At 38.9% G+C, this 18,512-nt stretch overlaps 1 protein-coding gene across 2 annotated transcripts in view; it reads left to right on the top strand.

Annotated features, from left to right (window-relative positions):
- The window catches only part of PLEKHH2 (pleckstrin homology, MyTH4 and FERM domain containing H2), a 57,896-nt gene continuing 39,384 nt past the window's right edge, over nucleotides 1–18,512 (top strand). The window contains exons 1-2 of one of the 2 annotated variants that reach the window (XM_086460576.1): nucleotides 1–102; nucleotides 4,582–4,711. In XM_086460576.1, the coding sequence (XP_086316702.1) occupies nucleotides 4,589–4,711 (123 nt within the window). In that variant the 5' untranslated portion in view covers nucleotides 1–102; nucleotides 4,582–4,588. Of the gene's footprint in view, nucleotides 103–4,581; nucleotides 4,712–18,512 lie in introns of those variants that run through there. The other variant, XM_086460578.1, reaches the window with a different exon arrangement.

The raw sequence follows: 18,512 nt of genomic DNA, 5'->3' as shown, positions 1-18,512 counted from the left end.
ATGGTGGGGCGGGCGCCGAGGGGCGCGGGCAGCCGCGGCCCCGCAGCGCCCACAGCCCGGACGGCGCCCGGCGCGGCGGCGCGGCGAGCCACGGCCGGCCAGGTTTGACCTCCCTTTCGTTGCCCCCTTCCCTTCCTTCGCGAGCGGGGCCGCGCCGAGCGGGCGGCAGCGCCCGGGCCGGCCCCCCGGCTCTTCCCCCGGCGGGGCTGCCCCGGGGGCGCCGCCGCGGGGTGTCGCTCCCCGGCGGCGGGGCGCGGCGGGACAGCCGGCGCGGTGCCCCTGGGTGGCTCCGTCGGGCGTCGGAAGGCGTCACGCGGCGCCGTCACGGCGGAGGGTGACGTTGTGTTAGGTCACCGCGGTGTCGTTGAGTGCAGCGCCCCGGGGGTGCGTCAAGCGGTGTCCCTACGGCAGGGGACCGGCGAGCTTGAGGTCGCCTTAGGTCCCCTAAGGTCCAGGCACCTCTCGGCGGGTGGGCACTGCCATCGCCGTGTCCCCGCTGTCCTCCCAAAAGAGTGAGAAGATCACAGCTTCCAAACGAACATGCGAAATTACGATATTTTTAAGATATCTACGCCACCAGCTTTCAGAATTTCACATAAAAATGAAACATTTGTACCTAGTGTGATGTCACACTGTGACCTTTAAAATTGCAGCCATCAGAAGAAGGATGTAAAATGCTCTTCCACGCTTTAATGCTGTTTGTGACACATATGTGATGGCCCTCCACGGGTGAGCCATCGGTTGTGCCATTCCCCTGGGAAACCGAGCAGGCAGTGGCTCAGTAATGAGTTGGGAGGGGGCAGCCCGGCCCCGAAAATCAGGAGGGCTTGCAGGGGGCTGCCACCAGTGCTGGAGCAGGGCAGCCCTGGCTGACGCGTCGCTTCACGGGAACAACCTCATCAATATCTAGGAAGCAGCAGAAAAACCATTCGTAAGTCAGATTTTGAAGGAAGTTTTAAATAGCTTAGGCTACAGTTTGTCTGAGCAGAGAATTATGCAAAATGAGTCAAATGGAAAATAAAGTTACCACTGTTTCGAGATGAGTAAGGGCCCTGGCCAGGAGCAAACCTGAGAATGGCTTCCTTGATTCCCAAACAGGTCCACTTTGTGTCTCATCATTTCCCTTCCCCAGTCCAACTTTTACGGCTCCGAAAATATTTGAAAGTGCTGAGTTTGGGTGAAAAAGGTGGAAGAAAGGGGCCTGAAATTCAAGAGGTATGGTCCAACTGCGCTTGGGCTGGTGGACATTTTAGGATGGTGTGGGGTATCCCCACCACATACGGCGCAAACCCACTCCTGTTGAAACAGAAGGACTTGCCGAGCGTTCTCCAGCAGAGAAAGGACGTACAGAACGTATGGACAGAATATGAAGTGTTTAGTTAAACACAGCGTTTTGTTAAAAACAGAGGAAAACACTGTCAGTGCGATAAGGAATATGTAAATTTTTTAGCGTGCTTCAAAAAGCTAGAACATTGTTCCCTCCTTCCCCCTGAAATGTATTTTGATAATTTCCAAGCAGACAGCAAAGAGAAGGAAATTATATCAATCCCTTTGGGGAGAATGTGACATTCTGACTTCTTGAAGCCTATGAAGAGGTTTATAAACTTAAAAAATGAAAAAGACAAATTTAATCTTTCCAGACTTGTCAAACTTGTCTCAATTAATTTTTGATGACATGATTAGAACTTACCGCTTTAATGTGCACTTTTTTAGTTTACTTTTCAAAAGGTTTTATTTTTAAAGACTCGGGGAAAACGGTGGGAACTGGAGCAGGAAGAAGGGGAGGACTCTGTGTAGGTTCGACTGCTGATTCAGAGTACTCTATTAAGCCAAGAGAGATGAACTCATTTTTTTCCTCCCTTGGGGAATCAAACAAGAAACAGGAAGTCATTGATTCAGAGTAAGATCATTCACTCCACAATTGTAAACAGTGTATTATGTGCCTGTAAATATTTCCAGAACCCATTGGCTTGTTGGAAAATATGAAGTAAATTATTATAATCTCTAACAAACAACCCACAATAAAAGGGGTTATTTTCAAACTTTTTATCTGTAATGTTTATACAGTGGAATATTAATTAGCTTGGACATTGAGAAACTACTTGGCTGGACGCATTGTTCGCTGCCAGAAATCCATCTACTCAAATGTTTTGTCTGTTGAAAGACAAACATTTTTAACTCCACCCTGTAATATTGCGCCCTACCAAAAAGCAAAAATTAGTTCTCTGCTTGATCCGTTTGTGTTTTCGCTACCACAAACACTGAAATGTCTTACTGTTAACCAGATGTTGGCCGAGTTCATCTCTGTCTTACGTAGCTGTAATTAGTCAAAAAGGAAAAGCAGTGTAAAAAATCCTAAACGGACAGTCTGATAGGAAATTGCCATCCCTCGTTACTTAGGCGAGCAGAATCCAGGCTGTTCGTCCAAGTCAATCTGCGGCTGAAGCTTCTGCTTCCTCTGTAAAGCAGGAGAAGCTGCTGCCTGGAGGTGCCACCTTCCCCCGTGAACGTGGGGTCTTTGCACAAGGAGCGGGGATTAGGGCCAGGACAACGGTGAGCAGCCTGGTTCCCTGACAGTCCAGGGAGTTTTCTGCCAAGCTTAAAAGAAGAGGGGAAATGGTAAAAGGCACGGGCCAAGCAGAAGGCTTGCAGTTGAAATGACTGTGTGCTTCAAGTTTAGAATTTGGGTGTTGCAGGATTGGCTCAGGAAAGTATTTTAATAACGTGCTTAAATCCCAGCGATGCCGTGGGGAGTGGGGGATTCCTGAATAGGGATGGTTGTAACCTCAGGCTTAACAGCTTGAATCATAGCCTGCAGGACCAGGAGGAAGAGACAGTCCAGAATGGAGCAGTTACCTTCAGGCAAGTGATTGTGGTGATCCTCTTCTTCCTTCTAACGTAAGATATAGAATGAAAGGAACAAAAAACTTAGGGTATGTGAAAGGAAAGAAAGTTTTGAGACAGTGAAAGTTTTTCACCTGCTTAGCTGTGATGAACATGAGAGTAATTTGAGACATGGAAAATTTAGAACTAGAAAACGTTAATGTATTGAAGAAAAGTTAAGGACTTTTTGGAATCCTACTCATGGCTTTGACCTCTCTTGCGATGCTTTGCCTTTTCCTTTTTTCTTCCTGGTATCAGGAACAGAGGAAAAGATAAATACATAGGTCCTTCCCCTCTAGCTGATGAGAGCTTGGGGAAGGAACGGAACTGGGGCTGCCTTCTCCAACGGTGGGAGGAAGGGGAGTGCTTGAACCCAGGCTTCTGAAGGACTGGAGCAGTCATGGCCAGGGGGGATTTCAAAGGCATCGCTTAGTAAGCCGTGCTAACTAGGTCAGGAGTTGCAGTATAGAGATCTATATTATGTATGATTTTCCTGTGCCAGCCTCTTTCATCACACTGGAAACAGTTGCTACTCGCCTTTCCTTGCCAGTGTCTCCTTGTCCATGACAAAGGTGACGAACATGCAGCATAACCTTATGACTGGTATTTTTTAGTTTGTTGTGATCTTCCAGCTGCCTTCCACTGAATGGTGCTTTTATGGCTGTTTGTTATTTCAGCGATAAAATGGGTACTTAGGGGAATTCAAGCTTCACTTTCAAAGCCAAACCGATGTGTTCAGAGCCCTGCAAAGGCCAGGGCCTTTGCTTCAAGGGAGCTCCTTGGACTGAATGGATACATTCAGCCATCCACTTACTCTTTATTAGCCTGTGTACAAATAGTTGGAATACAACGGAGCCCATTCCTTCTGCTTCCACACAGATGATTTTCTTGGCTTCTCAGACTCAGACCATGATGAGCCAGCTCTCATCCTGAATAATATTTCCAGCCGTGCCTGTCCAAAAGGGCACTGAGATTAATTTCCAGAAAGCATGAGCAGTTAAATGTGGATGAAAGCACAGATTTGAACCCAAAACATGCACAAACCAGGATGTCCTGAGATCTGCAACAGCTAATGTAAAGGGATTGTTTTTCGTGTGGGGGATCCATGAGGGACTATTTGCTCACCTGCCTTTATATTTGGAACCATAAACTCCCCTTGCATCTCATTAAGGATATTAGATTTTAAAGGCAATTGGATGAAGCATAAGAATTTTAAAACACTTTTTAAAGAGTCATCTGCTAAACATTAAACTTACATAAAACCAAATGTGCTACTAACTCACAGGTAGTTAAACCTATATAAGGCATTTTCTTAGCAAAAGCTCAGTTCTCTACAAGCCTCTTCTATGTAAGAAGGGATATATATTGTAACCAAAGATTAAAATGCGTGATGTGTCTCTGCTTATAAAGGAAAACACATTGCCACCCCAAAATAATTGAAGAAATTAAATTACAATAAACCTAAATATTATCAACAGAGATTTCAGAAATCTCCCAGTTATGATAAGGGCCTTTGTAGACAAAAGGACTTTCACTAAGTTTTATGAAGCTGTACATGTACAAATGAAGCTGTCCATGTACAAAATTTGTGGGCTTTCTTGAGATTTATATAAATACGTTAGTATGTATATTAAAAAAAATCAGACATTAAATACAGACTCAGTTTCACGTGGGAATTTTTTCCCTTTCTTTTTTCAGCATAAATATGGCTGAACTTTCAGAGCCAGAAGGTACTGTAAACTGGAAGGAAAGATGTTTAACTCTGGAGTCACAGTTAATGAAATTTCGTCTCCAGGCAAGCAAGATCAGAGAATTGTTAGCAGAAAAGGTAGGTCTCACAGTATGAATTTTAATGCCATATAAATGATTTTATCTGATGATGGGGGCTGATCACATGTCATGGTTTGAGATTACAAGTACTGGCTTTTTTGGGGGAGGAAAAAAAAAGCATTTTAAAACAAAATATATGGAAAACAAGTATGTTTTAATGCTGTGAAAGAATTTCACACATTAGATTTGCCAGCAAGAAATGTTAATTTTCAAATAAGAACACACTGGCAACTCTCCCGTGGAGAAAATACATATCCAGTAATCACTTTTACAACATTGAAGTTAATATTTAACACAATTTCCTAAGTATTTAAGATCTGATTTAAGACACAGAAATCATTGGGGAGAAAATCTAGAAGTATTATTTTCCCCAGTATTCCTTATCAAATCATATAATTTACCAGACTTGCTTTTCCTATAATAAGACATCTCCAACTATGGCTCGTCATCTCAGTCTAGGGACCTGGGCAGTTGAAAAGTATTATAACATTTAATTTGAAGACTATTGTTTAAATATATACTTTATTTGTTTTTATAAAATATGTTGTATTTATTTCTGCAATAGAGAAACATTTCACTTGGCGTGTTCAAATATGTGTATCCCATTGGTCAACCATAACTGAGCCCACGTTTGACATCTGAAAAACCCCACCATTGTATTTACCTGGTAACATTTTGACCGAATAAGGCAATTACAAGAGTACAAGGGACGAAACATTTCAGAGAATCATTGGAACTATGTCATCATTAATATTCACTTCAATTAATTTCTAGTTAAAAAGTTATTTTGTCAAAACTGTTCTGTTCTTCCTGGAGCTAATTTTGCATCAATTGCTCCCCCCACAAAGAAAAATGAAATTCAGATCATTTTATAGCATGTTAAAGTGACAATGCTTTTCTTTTATACATTTATGTTAATGCTTCGCTTTTGTGAATTTAGCCATTCTCCCTTTGAAGCCATAAATACATTTAGCATCCACATTTAGCCCTCTGAATCATTCCCATTTTACTATAATTTGGTGAGGACAAGAACTAAATAGTATTAAAGCAGGAAGAAACATATATTTTTGCATTTATGAAGAGCTGTGGATGATGTACAAAGTTATGTGGTCCAGTCTTTTCCTAATAATGCTTAACGTTTTGTTTTCTTTGACAGCTAAATTAACCATGAAATATTTTTTCATTCAGATATCTGTCTTAATTACAGGATCTTACTCAAAGTCCTTTAGATTTCTATGTTACGTGTCATTTGTTATTTTATTGACTGATCACTAAATCTTGTAAGGACCTTCTTGTAAATCTTCCTTGTCAGAAAGCTTCTATTATCCTGAACAACAGAATATCATCAAAATCTTGGTCACTTCACTGCCCAATGCCCATGCCCAAATGCCTGCATTGAACAGCATGCAGCCTGAACAAATCTCTGCAGATCTCCACCGATAGTTGCCCGTCACTGTGAGAAGTCATCAATAACCTACTATTTTTATGGAGCCATTTTTTTAAGTCATGGAGGGACATTCCCTCTTACCCTGTGGCTTTGTTTCCTTTAAACACTTTCCAAAACGCAAGTCATTATATAAAGCAGATCCTCCCTATTTCCAGCCTCGGTGATCTTCTCAAAGAACTTCAATAGCTTTGTGAGTCCACACAAACCCTTTATAAGGGTCACTTTGTCTCTTCCCTTGTCTGTCATACTTACCCACATGCCCCCTAATTCTGCTCTTATGGTTTCCGCTAATTTGCTTACTACAGACATCAGACTTACGTATAAACAGTTGGTTCAACTGTATCATCCTGTTCTTGACTGAATATCATTTGGCAATTTGTTACTATTCATTTTATCTGTTTTTGCCCTTATCTCTTCTATAGAGGTACAAAACTTCAATTTGAGATGGAAAAAAAAAGCAATAAAGAATTTTTTTTTTTCATTATGTAGGTCTTTTTTATTAAAGCAAGCATGGAAATTTACAGTGATGTAAAATCATTGTTTAATAATACTGAGTTCCGCTGGAATTGTGTTTTTACAGTTAGTACTCCAAATAGCTCTGCTTTGGCATGACTAAAAATATTGCTGTTAGAAAGCAGTGTAATTGAAAACTCTTAATTGTTTACCTGATCCTGCAGTTTTTCTGTGTGGCAAACTCTCATTGAACAGGTATTGCAGAATAGGAGGTTTTGAAAGAACAACCGGCTGTACAAATGCCATCCTTTGAAATTTCATTTAAAAATAATAAAAGAGGAAAACTACTCGTGTCCTTCATTCCAGTTAGCAAGGCCCACAGATGAGTTAATAAATCATTATCATCAGCCTTGGAGGAAAACATGCATCAAAGAGTACAACACTGTCAGCTGTCGGGGGCGTTAGATGTCATGTGTCTCTTCTGTCTCCTTACCCCATTGGGATCACTACCGTTCGGGATGGAAGTCAAGTGGCTAAACACTGACCATGACTTTTCTAGGGACTTTCCGGCAGCCATAACTACCATGTTTTATGCAGCTGCTCCTGATTATAGTTTTGGCAACCAAAAACTTGAGATTCATGAACAACACAAAACTATCAAAGTTTAAAAAAAAAAAGTTTTGGGAAGTTTGAATTCTTTCTATTTGACTTTTCACTTTGTTCCTTACAGTGTGCATTTACAGGCTCTTAACTGCTAGAAATACCCTCTTAAGTGAGTAGAAATAATCATGTAATTTCAGAAGTCAGCATTTAAGAAATGCTGAGGGAATAAGAATAAGAGGGATAAATTCACAAATCTTCAGCACTGTGCCTGAAACAAAGCATTCAAAGGAAAAGTACTTATTCTCTCATCTGTGAGAAGCAATGACTCCAAAACAGATTAAAAAAACCCTAAGAACTTGTCATGTTACTGCCCTCTTAGTTTAGTTTGCCTTAGCTTTCTCAGAAATTTTAGAAAAAGCAAAGTGTTTACAGGAGGTAAAAATGGGAGAAATATTTTCTGTTGAAGACCATGGCTCCAACAAGTATTCAGTTGGGATAATTTGATATGTTACTCTCCAGAGCAGAGCATTAGCAAAAATGATCCTTCTCCTCACTTTGTCACTTTGACTTTTTAATATGAATCTTTCATTCATAAACTGGAATTCAATTGGGACATGCATCAAAGGCTGGTCAGAGCTCAACAAAATTAGACCATATTCATCTGCAGATTTATCAGTCTTGCACAATTCAAACCCAACAATTTTCAAAATGGGCACTAAAGGCTTGGCTGTATTTATTTGTATGTTGGGTTCATTTGTAACTATTGGTGGTTATTTGTCACATATTTTTATTTTTGAAATTACACAAACAATTCTCAGTATTTGTAAAAGGAAAGATAGACTTAACAGTAGTTTGAAATTAAACTGCATGGAATTGTTACTGAAAAATATATTTGGGCAATAGCGAAGAGAATAACGGAGACCTAATCAGCCAGTATTTGATGGGCATGCTGATACTAATGATGAGAGGAGAATACAGCTGATGTCAGCCTTTATAGGTACTTTCCAGATTTGTTAATTGTTATAGAATGAAAAAAATTTGCAAAGCACACAAATAATCAGTCAATCTTACCTTGATTAGATGATTAGCACAGGCCTGTATTTGTGGTTTTGTTTACAATCATCTCTGTCCTATGAAATGCGTACTAAACCATTGAACAATAGCACCAGACAGTGTTCTACTTAGAAATAGCGGCAGGAATCGCAGTACTGTGGCGTGACAGACGTAAAACCCTCATGGGTATTAAACTATGTAATTGTTGTAGAAAACAGAGTGAGAGTGATACTGTGACAAAGCAGGTGGTCTCTACAGGAACGTAAGGGAAATGAATTGCTGGTAATCCTCCGGCCTTCCTCCTCTGCGTGTATTTGAGAGGTATCTCTTCGAGACAGTGAATCAGGAAAAAGGAGTTTACATCCCATTACACTGTGTGTATGACTTGTCAGAAACTGCTACCGGGCTTTTGCCCTTATAGTTGTTCTATAACTTAGTTTAAAACCAGATTTTAATAAAGGTTTGCTTGAATCTGTCCTTTTTCAATATTTGTGCCTGTGACATATGCGATTCTGTAAATATATTCGGGCAGTGGAGTGATTAATTTAAGTACTCTTCTTATGCACTAGAAATCAAATACCTTTGCAAAGTTATTCTATTTAATAGTGCCCCTGCAAACAAATGAACGATCAACATGGGAAGTCTTCAGTATCTTTTTCTAATAGATGTGTTCTAATTTAGAAAAAAACCCCTATTTACTGGGTTTTGTAAGTCTGGCGAGTACTCATCCATGAACCTCAGTGGTTGAGGAGTTTGAGAAATTTGTATTCTAAGTGTGTTTCAGCAGTGCAGCTACCAGAACTTAGTTTTTTTAGTGAACGTGGGGAGAAGAAGAGAGAGAAGCAAAGGAATATACAATGTTTTCAGAAAACTAATCCATTCACTGTTGTTTATTTGGGGTTTTAATTTGTTTTCATTTTGCCAAGTAGAGACTCTATATTTATAAATCTAACATGCAAAGAAAGAGACTTTGTTGGGAGTTTTAAGCAGAAGCTGCTGCTGTAAGTGGGAGAGGTCTTTACAGGAATTTAAGGAATGATGTAGAAAGTATCCCTAGTACGCCAAATTTAGGATCGCTGTGGAACTGAGTTTTAAGTAGAAGCCTTTATTTTTATGCAGCTTGAATCTTATATATATGAAGAGTTTACTAAAAAAAAACCTTTGTTGAATAAAATATTACCGTATTCTACTGCAAGTTCAGCTCCTAGCTAGCATTTCATGTCATAGGAAAAGTTGGTGACCCTCATTCTTTTCATAGTAAGTACACTTTTCACCTAAAATATGTGTGCAACACCAGCTATAAAGTTAATGTTTTTCCTACCACTAACAGATCATTTTAGTAGAAGAACGACGTAGCTGTCTTAAATGTCCACTTAGGCAGCCTCCACTGAATTTCTTTTTCATCAGACCCCGTAAGGACTGGATATGGCACTATCCCAAATGTGGCACTATCCCAAATGTTGCACTATCCCAAATGTTGCACTATGGGCTGTCCAGTAATCCTCAACAGTCACATGAACGTCTCCAGGTTTGTTTCCTGCAGTGCTGTGTCATTATTTTATGCTTTGAGTGATTTTCAACAAATGTAAATGATTAAAAGAGAGGATTATTTTAATATGTGTATTGATTGGTTTGCTTTTAACCTTCCATTTGGATGTTCTCTGTATACATGCTCAGCTGGCAACTGAGTGTGTACATGACAAATGCAATAACATTTATCCTTTCTGTACAGATTATGCAAATTGAATGATAACTGATTTTTAGGCCAAATACTATTTCCAATATATTCCAAAGCATAACACAGTCTTGACTTTGTCTTACAAACCAATAGCGAAATCCATGTCCCACTGTATTTTTATTCATTTCACAGTCATATTTATGGTACGTCATTTGTCATTTCAAAGTGAAGCAGATGCAGTGTGTTTTGTTATCTGGTGGCATGACAATTTCAAGATTCATGTGTTTGGAGGAAAAGTCCATAACATGTTTGACTTGTGCAGTGATTGCCAATATGAAAATTGTAAAAAAGCACAATGAATATTTCCATTTACATTCAAAGGATTATGAAGGGTAAATTAAAAGGGAGCAAAGTACCATAGTACCAAAATTATTCAAATGAAGGTTATTTTTCCGTATTTCAGTTGCACTTTAAAAACTTATTGTCATGGAAAATAATTCAGATGCAATTAGGAAGATAGGAACAGGAGAAAGCAAGGAATGTTAAAGAGAATAAAAGTTTATATGGTTAGAGTCTTAGATTTGTTTACGCCTTTTTAATACCTGTACATTTTTTTCCTATAACTTCATTTTTATTCCTTGTCCATTATTAAGTTTATGCCATGCCTTTTTATAACAGTGGGGTGTTTTTATTGTTTTGTTGTTTCTGTACATTTTAAACCTTTGTGCTTTCTAAGGAGGATGAAGATGGGGAAAAAAAAAAAAGAGAACTCAGGAAGCAATAAATTAGCTGTTCTTGTAGAGGCCAGGCTGTGTAATGGCGTGAAGAGCACAGCCCCTGCTGTAAGGACAGAGGATAAATATCTTCCCTCTGGTGGTATGGAGATGAGGGCATCAGTTCTCTTCCAGCCCTCCTAAGATGGGGAAGCTGATGGAAGCTGTGTTAGTGGACAGCCACCTGTGCTGATCCTTAGCCGATCTAATACTTGTTTAACATTTCACTTCTAGGATCTACAAGATGTTTTTTCTCCATTTTTTCATGGAGGGAACTCTTTTTGCTCCTAGAAATTATGCATTTAATTTTCATTCTTTCAGAGAGTATTTTCAGGCTTTAAATATCTGTTGTCATGTCTTCAAACTGCATTATGCTGCCTTACATATATTTCTGGAATCTCTTGCTCCTTTACCATTTGTGTTTCCTAGGTGTCCTATACACTTTAATTTAATGAATAAATTAGGTTTCAGTCAAGTTTTCAATTTTTTAAACTTTGACAGTGAGCGGTACCTTTGATTCTTAAGCCGTCACCTGTCAGGCAGTGGCATGGAAAAAAGGCCTCCTATTGCAGATGTTCATGTTGTGGCTCTAATCAGAACTCACAATTCAGCGAGACAGACGTAGCGGAATTTCCACAACGGCAGTGCAATGATCAATGCAAAACAAAGCAGGCAGCAGCCTTTTGATGTAGATGAACAATCATAGAATCATAGAATGGTTGGGGTTGGAAGGGACCTTAAAGATCATCTAGTTCCAACCCCCCAGGGAGGGGGCATCCACCGCTTCTCTGGGCAACCTGTTCCAGTGCCTCACCACCCTCACAGTGAAGAACTTCTTCCTTAAATCTAATCCAAATCTACCATCTTTCAGTTTAAAGCCATTACCCCATGTCCTACATGCCCTTGTAAAACGTCCCTCTCCAGCTTTCCTGTAGGCCCCCTTTAGGTACTGGAAGGCTGCTATGTCTCCCCAGAGCCTTCTCTTCTCCAGGTTGAACAACCCCAATTCTCTCAGCCTGTCCTCATGGGGGAGGTGCTCCAGCCCCCTGATCATCTTCATGGCCCTCCTATGATTTACTTCAACAGGTCCATGTTCTTATGTTGGGGGCCCCAGAGCTGAACCCAGTGTTTCAGGTGAGGTCTCACAAGAGTGGAACTGAGGGGCAGAATCACTTCCCTTGACCTGCTGGCCAATTCTTTTGATGCAGCCCAGGATACGGTTGGCCTTCTGGGCTGCAAACACGCATTGCCAGGTCACATTGAGCTTCTCGTCAACTGAACACCCCCAAGTCATTCTTCTCAGGGCTGCTCTCAATCCATTCTCCGCCCAGCCTGTATTTGTGCTTGGGATTGCCCTCACCTGTGTGCAGGACCTTGCACTTGACCTCATTGAACTTCATGAGGTTTGCACTGGACCTCTCCAGCCTGTCAAGGTCCCTCTGGATGGCCTCTCTTCTCTCCAGCATGTTGACCACACCACACACCTTGGTATTGCTGGCAAATCTGCTGAGGGTGCACTCAACCCACTGTCCGTGTTGCTGACAAAGATGTTAAACAGCACTGGTCCCAATACCACCCCCTGAGGAACACCACTCGTCACTGGTCTCCTCTTGGACATTGAGCCATTGACCGCAACTCTGTGAATGTGACCATCCAGCCAATTCCTTATCCACTGAGTGGTCCATCCGTCAAATCCATGTCTCTCCAATTTAGAGACAAGGATATTGTGCATGACATTGTCAAGGTAGATGATGTCAGTTGCTCTTCCCTTATCCACCAACACTGAAACCCCATCGTAGAAGGCCACCAGTTGCTGATACATTTCTCTTTTCATTGTAAGCACTATGCGAGATTTCTTTTTCCTTGCCTGCCAAAGTGCTTTGGTACATTCTTCCATCTTGCTAAACAGTATCTTCATCTTCACTTCTTTCAAGATTTTGAATGTTAGGTAATGCCTGTTTGTGCTAGAGTGGTGGTCTACACAATTTGTATTTGATTGCATCTCTGCAATTTAACTATCAAGACAAGATCTGAGTTGGAAAAGATGACAGTGAGAAAGAGTGAACGTTCCTAGTATTTTACTAGGCTTAGGAAAGTCCTATGACTGATGTTGGGAAAAGCACAGTTATTCAGCCAATATTACATGCTGCTCATTTGTCCTTCACTACACTGCCTCCCCAAATCGCACTGCTGAATTTAAGTTTTTTAAGTCTGGATATTTGCTGGCAGCTGTCCTAGACTACTAATTCGGGAAGAGTTCCCCCTCTGGGCTCTTCTGTTCTGTATAGTTTATATAGTTTATATAGTTTCCAGAAGAAATCATTAATTTTACTACAAAGAGTTCTGCTGAAATGTGAAAGATTGTTTTTTCATATGTACTTTTCACTCATTTAATGAGCACTAGGAAAACCTTTTGAACTAAGTAATTACTCTTAAAATCATGTTTAAATATTGAAAAGAACTTGAAAGAAGTAAAACATAACTCAATGGTAAAACTGGTCTCTTGTCATGGAGACTGATAAAAATTTTGAGCCTGATCATTTTGGAAACTGAGCAGATGGAGACTGATAATTTTTTTAGGTTTCATTTTGTTCCAAAGAAAAGGCTTTTGTGCTAAACATAGTTCATGGGAATGAGCTAAAGCGCTAAAAAGGAGAGTTAAGAGACACTTGCAAGTAAGAAGTACCTTTTGCCTGACTAGGACAGCAGTGCCCGAAGTTGCTGTAGTTAGAAGTGGACAGGACTGTGGTTCTGCACATCAAGACTGTAGAACTACTAGCCATCTTCAGAAGCAGCAGAAGGAACGTATATATGAGTATGTATGTGTAGGGGTATATACATACATGCATAGATATATATGAAGTTGACATCAAAGACCCAAATTGCTTTTATGCTCCATATTTCTGACTACGATTGAGGCAGAGAAAAGAGATAATCCCTGTGGTGAACAGTCTGAACAGAGAAAGAGATAAAATTAAGAGCAATTGGTTAGATGGCAAATTTGCAGAGGAATAGTTGACACTTCTTTGTTCATGAGAAGAATTGTAGCCTTTTACCTTTTAATTGGTACTAAAAATGGAGAAGACAGGAGAAGGAAAAAATGGGAGTGCACTGAAAAGTGGCAGCTTGCGAGCTGCCAGGTTGTGAGCCCTAAGCTGAGTTTTGCAGTAGTCATAACCTAGGTGGGCATTCAGGTGGGATTTGAAGGAAGAATAAGGCTGTAGCTTTTGGGATTTAAGCCAGATGACTAATTCTTTCATCTAAAGATTTTTTTTTTTCATGTAGGAAATAATAACAAACAGTAAAATTCCATATACTCTGAACCAGTAAAATAGTGAAGGAAATTCACCATGCTTGATCTGTGAGTAGCCTCGAGAACGTTTGAGCCCCATTAAGATTTAGCCTTTAGCATTAGCCCTTTAGGAAGATCTATGACAAAAAGAAGACTGGGTTCAGAAAGCAGTTCTTCTTTTTGATGATTAAATCCACACCATTGAGGAGTATTTTGATAGGTTTCATCTTGTTGTAGGGAAAAGCTTTTGTGCCAAAGTATTCCATTTCATTTTTTGCTGAAGGAATAGTTAATTTTATAAATACAGGTAGGTCTGAAGTATCACTTCCTAAATTTATGAGACAGAATGGATTTCCATTATTTAGTTCAAATGCAAAGCTGTTCTGTAAAAGATAAGTCTTTCTAATTATTGTGTTGCCTTTGGGATAAAAAAAATCATCCAGTAAAGAACAAAGTATATCTTACCCAAGGCATGTGCTAATTCCTTCTTTACAAATTATCTTTTTGTTTATTTTTCCTGTGAAATATTAGTATCTTGATTTTACATCTCTGTTTTCTTTAGGTGTTTTGTCTATGTGGCTTAATTGGTCAGGTCATATTTTAACATTTGTTGTAGTTTATAAAGATTTAGTACTGTCCTTATGGAAGATACATAATATATAGAAGAGAAATCAGTGTCAAGAGAAAAGGAATCATGTTTGAAAATATGGATGGAACATACCCAGTGAGCTTTTTAATAAATGAGTTGCAGTAGCAGGAGGAATATTAGTGTCTTTTCCTAAGCTAAACCACCATAAGAGAGACCTTTATGTAAAAAGAGTAAGTCATGCTTCTAAAACAGTTGTACCATTGCTTGTAGCTAACAAATATATGCAAGGCTTTATACGTGTACAGATTGGGCATAGCATATATTAAAGCAGGAAAACTGGTGGTCATCGAAGCCACTGACAAACAGATGACTTGCTTTTAAGCAGTACTGGCTCTATTCTTAAGGAAATGCAGAGATTTATTGAAATATTTGGGTTTAAATGTAGGAATATAGAACCAAAAGGGGAAATCTTGGTCATATGCAGTGCTCTGGAATAACTGACAGGCATATCCTTCAAACCATTTGTAACTTATCAAGCACCACATAAAAAAATCAGGTCTTTTGCCTTTATAGCTTCTATTAGAAGGCAGTTCCAAAATCTTTTGTAATGTGGAAACTGAGGGTCTTCTAATTTCCAGCCTATGTTTCTTCATCCCCTGTACATATCTGCTTGCACCCTTCAAAGACAGCTGTAGGTGTGTTTATCCCTCACTTGCTTCTCCTGTTTGTCCTATTTATAGAAGCAACCATATACCCATGTTTCTTCGGATTTGGTAAGCCCTATGTGATGTGAGGAGTGATAGTTCACTAAATCTAAAAAAGGACAGGTTTACTATGTTTCTTTTTATGTGGAACATTATTTTTCAACCACAGATGGTTTGGGCCTTTTGTCAGATGAGGAAGAATTGAAAAATTGAAATGCAAGGAAAAAAGCAAACTCTAAAAATACCATTCTCAACTCACTGGAAGTTCTGCACTTAATCAATAGACAGACTGTATTTCTGCTTCAGAAACATTAGGGTTTAACTCATTTTTTTTGTTTTTGAAACCTCTGACCTATTATCAGCATGCTTTGAAAGGCTTGCAGAGAAGTGATGCTTTGCATTTTGTTCATTAATGGTCATATTTATTCCTGTACTTATTTCAAAAAGACTACCAAAAAGTCTGTGTGTTACAAGTGTGTTGTTTATAATATTAAAAATCAGAAGACAGTGTATTATGCATTGATTATAATGTAAATTTTAAATGTGAATGGGACAAGTGGATAATGGTGAAAATTGACTTGGATAAAAAATTAGGTTTTTCTTCCTATAAATAACATACATGTTCAGATCTCAAAAAGGAAAGAATTCCAACAATTTTTATTTTTAAAATAAAGGATTTCCTTTAAAATTATTAAATAACTACTTCAAATATCAGGAAAACTATCAATTTAGTGCTGTAATTTCTCTCTAATGTACATTACAGGAACAATGATCTGTATATATAGGTATACAAATGAAAGTATATATATACATATATGCATACAAAAGGAGTATTTTTGAAATTTATGAGTGATGACTTTTGGATTTATACCCTTTGGTGATTTCATGCAATACACATTTTAATAAAATGAACATTTTTTTTCTTGCAGAAAAATATATGTTGCACATTTCTGAATACAGTCAAGAAACTTCCAGGTGACCTTTGAAAAAGAATCACTGTATGATTTGCTTTTGTATTGTAAAAAATTCCCAGTGACTCTGTGTTGTGCTTCGATGTCCAGACCTCCAAGGCAGCACACCTCTCTGTTTTTATTGCTGCCATGGTTCTCCAAAGCATTCAGTATTTATTCACATGTGGCATTTCACTGTTCATTGTTTGAACAAAAATAGCTCAATTTGATGAGTGTCAGATGTAGAGTGGTTATTTCCTTACAAAGTTTAAAAACAAATCTGTTTCTAACAATAGATACTGTTTTCCATAATGCAGATAATTGATGCAGCATGCACTAACACGTTTTCTGAAAATTATGAGAGGATTTTTACACTTAAAAAGAGAAGGAGAAAGTGCGGGTTAAAGTAGCAGTCTTCTTCTGTACCTGTGTTGATGCTGTTCTTCAGTCAGCATCCGTGTATTTTTTGTTCATGGAGCCTAAAACATTTATTCTTTATATTTAAGACTGTAAAACCAAAACCAGTATAGATTATGACAGGACACCTCTGAATCCTTAATGAATTTGGGAAAGGGCCTGCACCAATCATAGATGTGCGTGACAAGAATATTCCTTACAAGAGGTTTGTTAAACTGGGGCATTATTTCAAATTATCTCATTCAAGACATGATAGAAAATGAAGTTTAACTATATCTCACAGGGCAAATGTCATCAATGACATGCTGGCCTTCCACGTTTCTCCTGGGAAGCCAACGTTATGATGTCTGCTGATACTTTACAGACTGTAGTTCATTCAAGAAATGTCTAGCCTAACAGCTGATAGATACCATTCAATTCCAGTGATACTGGTGATTTGCATAGATGTATATAGAAATAAGCTGGTAGGACAGAGGTCTAATTCAACAGACTTTTTTGGTTTTCAAATCACTTCATACAGTCAGAGTTGGTCATCAATACTCAAGTTGCAGCCATAGGTAAGAGTTGTTTCTTCTCTGCCTGTAAAGCACAGTGACCTTTGCCTCCAAATGTGGACATGGCTACGGTTACCTGCCACTTCCACCGTGAGGTTAAGTTTAGGTAGTATTTGCCCAGTTTGGTTTTTTTTTAATTTGAGGATCTTAAGCTATCTATCCATGGTCTGAAATTGTCTTCACAGTCACTGGGTAAAGAGAATTTACCGCTGCTTGTTATTCTTGACAAGTTCAAAGCATGACTTTTGATTTAAACAATTATCTATTAGCCCAGTCACATATTTTCACCTTCTCTCTCCCCTCTCTCTCTCTCAGTAATGCTGTGGTCATTGTTATGAAACTTCTTACTAACTTAAGAAGAAGGTTTAAGTTTAGGTTTTCTTTGCAAAGAGAAATCGTTTCCTTGGAACTAGTTCCTGTCTTTTGCCCAACAAGTTTGATAACCTTCAGAGTGTTGTAAAGCAATCATTTTTTCTCCTTAACTTCACAGGTCTGTAGAATAGCAAAGCAGTCAGAGTATAGATGTAAATCTTGTTTTTCAGGCAAAACCATTTTGTGGATTGGTTAGAGATTATTTATGCAAATGGGAAAAAAAATATATTTTTAAAGTTTCATTATTGTTATAATAGACACTGCAAAACAAACCTATATAAACTCTAAATAAAGGGAAAATCAGGACTTACTAAGTAATTGTTATGTTGCATCAAATTACTGAAATGCTGGCCAATTTAACTGTAATAGAAGTGCTCCTGTTTGGTAACTATGGTATTCCATTCTTGCTGAATAATATAGATTGCTTTTTTTTAACAGGAGCCTCCTAAAATAAATTGAAGACCCTTTAGCAATTTTCCAAATAAAATCTCACATTTAGTTGTTGCCAGGAAGCCGACTGACGTAGCTGTATTGTGAGACCACGCAAAGCTTCTTAGCATATCTTCTTGATATAGTTAACTCTTAAAGAAGCAAAAATAAACCTTGTTCTTCCATTTTTAATCTCCGAATGCTATTTTTCTTGGTAATTATTCTCTCAGCTCCCTTGGCTCCTAGCTTTACATTCATCTTAGCAACAGCTTTACTCAAATCATATTCTTTGTCTCAGTAGTCTACGTGAACACATTATTATGTTCCTGGTCCTGTGCAACAGTATATATTCCTAGTAAGAGGTGCAATGTGCAGCTTCAGTGCAGAAACATGGAAGGAACTTAGGTCTTTACTGCACTGTATTATCCAGAACTCAAATTGTTGTGTAGAAGAGCAGTGCTACTGCTTAATACTTGTACAGTCGT

The sequence above is a fragment of the Leptosomus discolor genome, chromosome 2 (assembly GCF_034619465.1).
Source record: "Leptosomus discolor isolate bLepDis1 chromosome 2, bLepDis1.hap2, whole genome shotgun sequence".
NCBI classification, from domain to species: Eukaryota; Metazoa; Chordata; class Aves; order Leptosomiformes; family Leptosomidae; genus Leptosomus; species Leptosomus discolor.
This window is presented reverse-complemented; position numbering and strand designations above follow the sequence as displayed.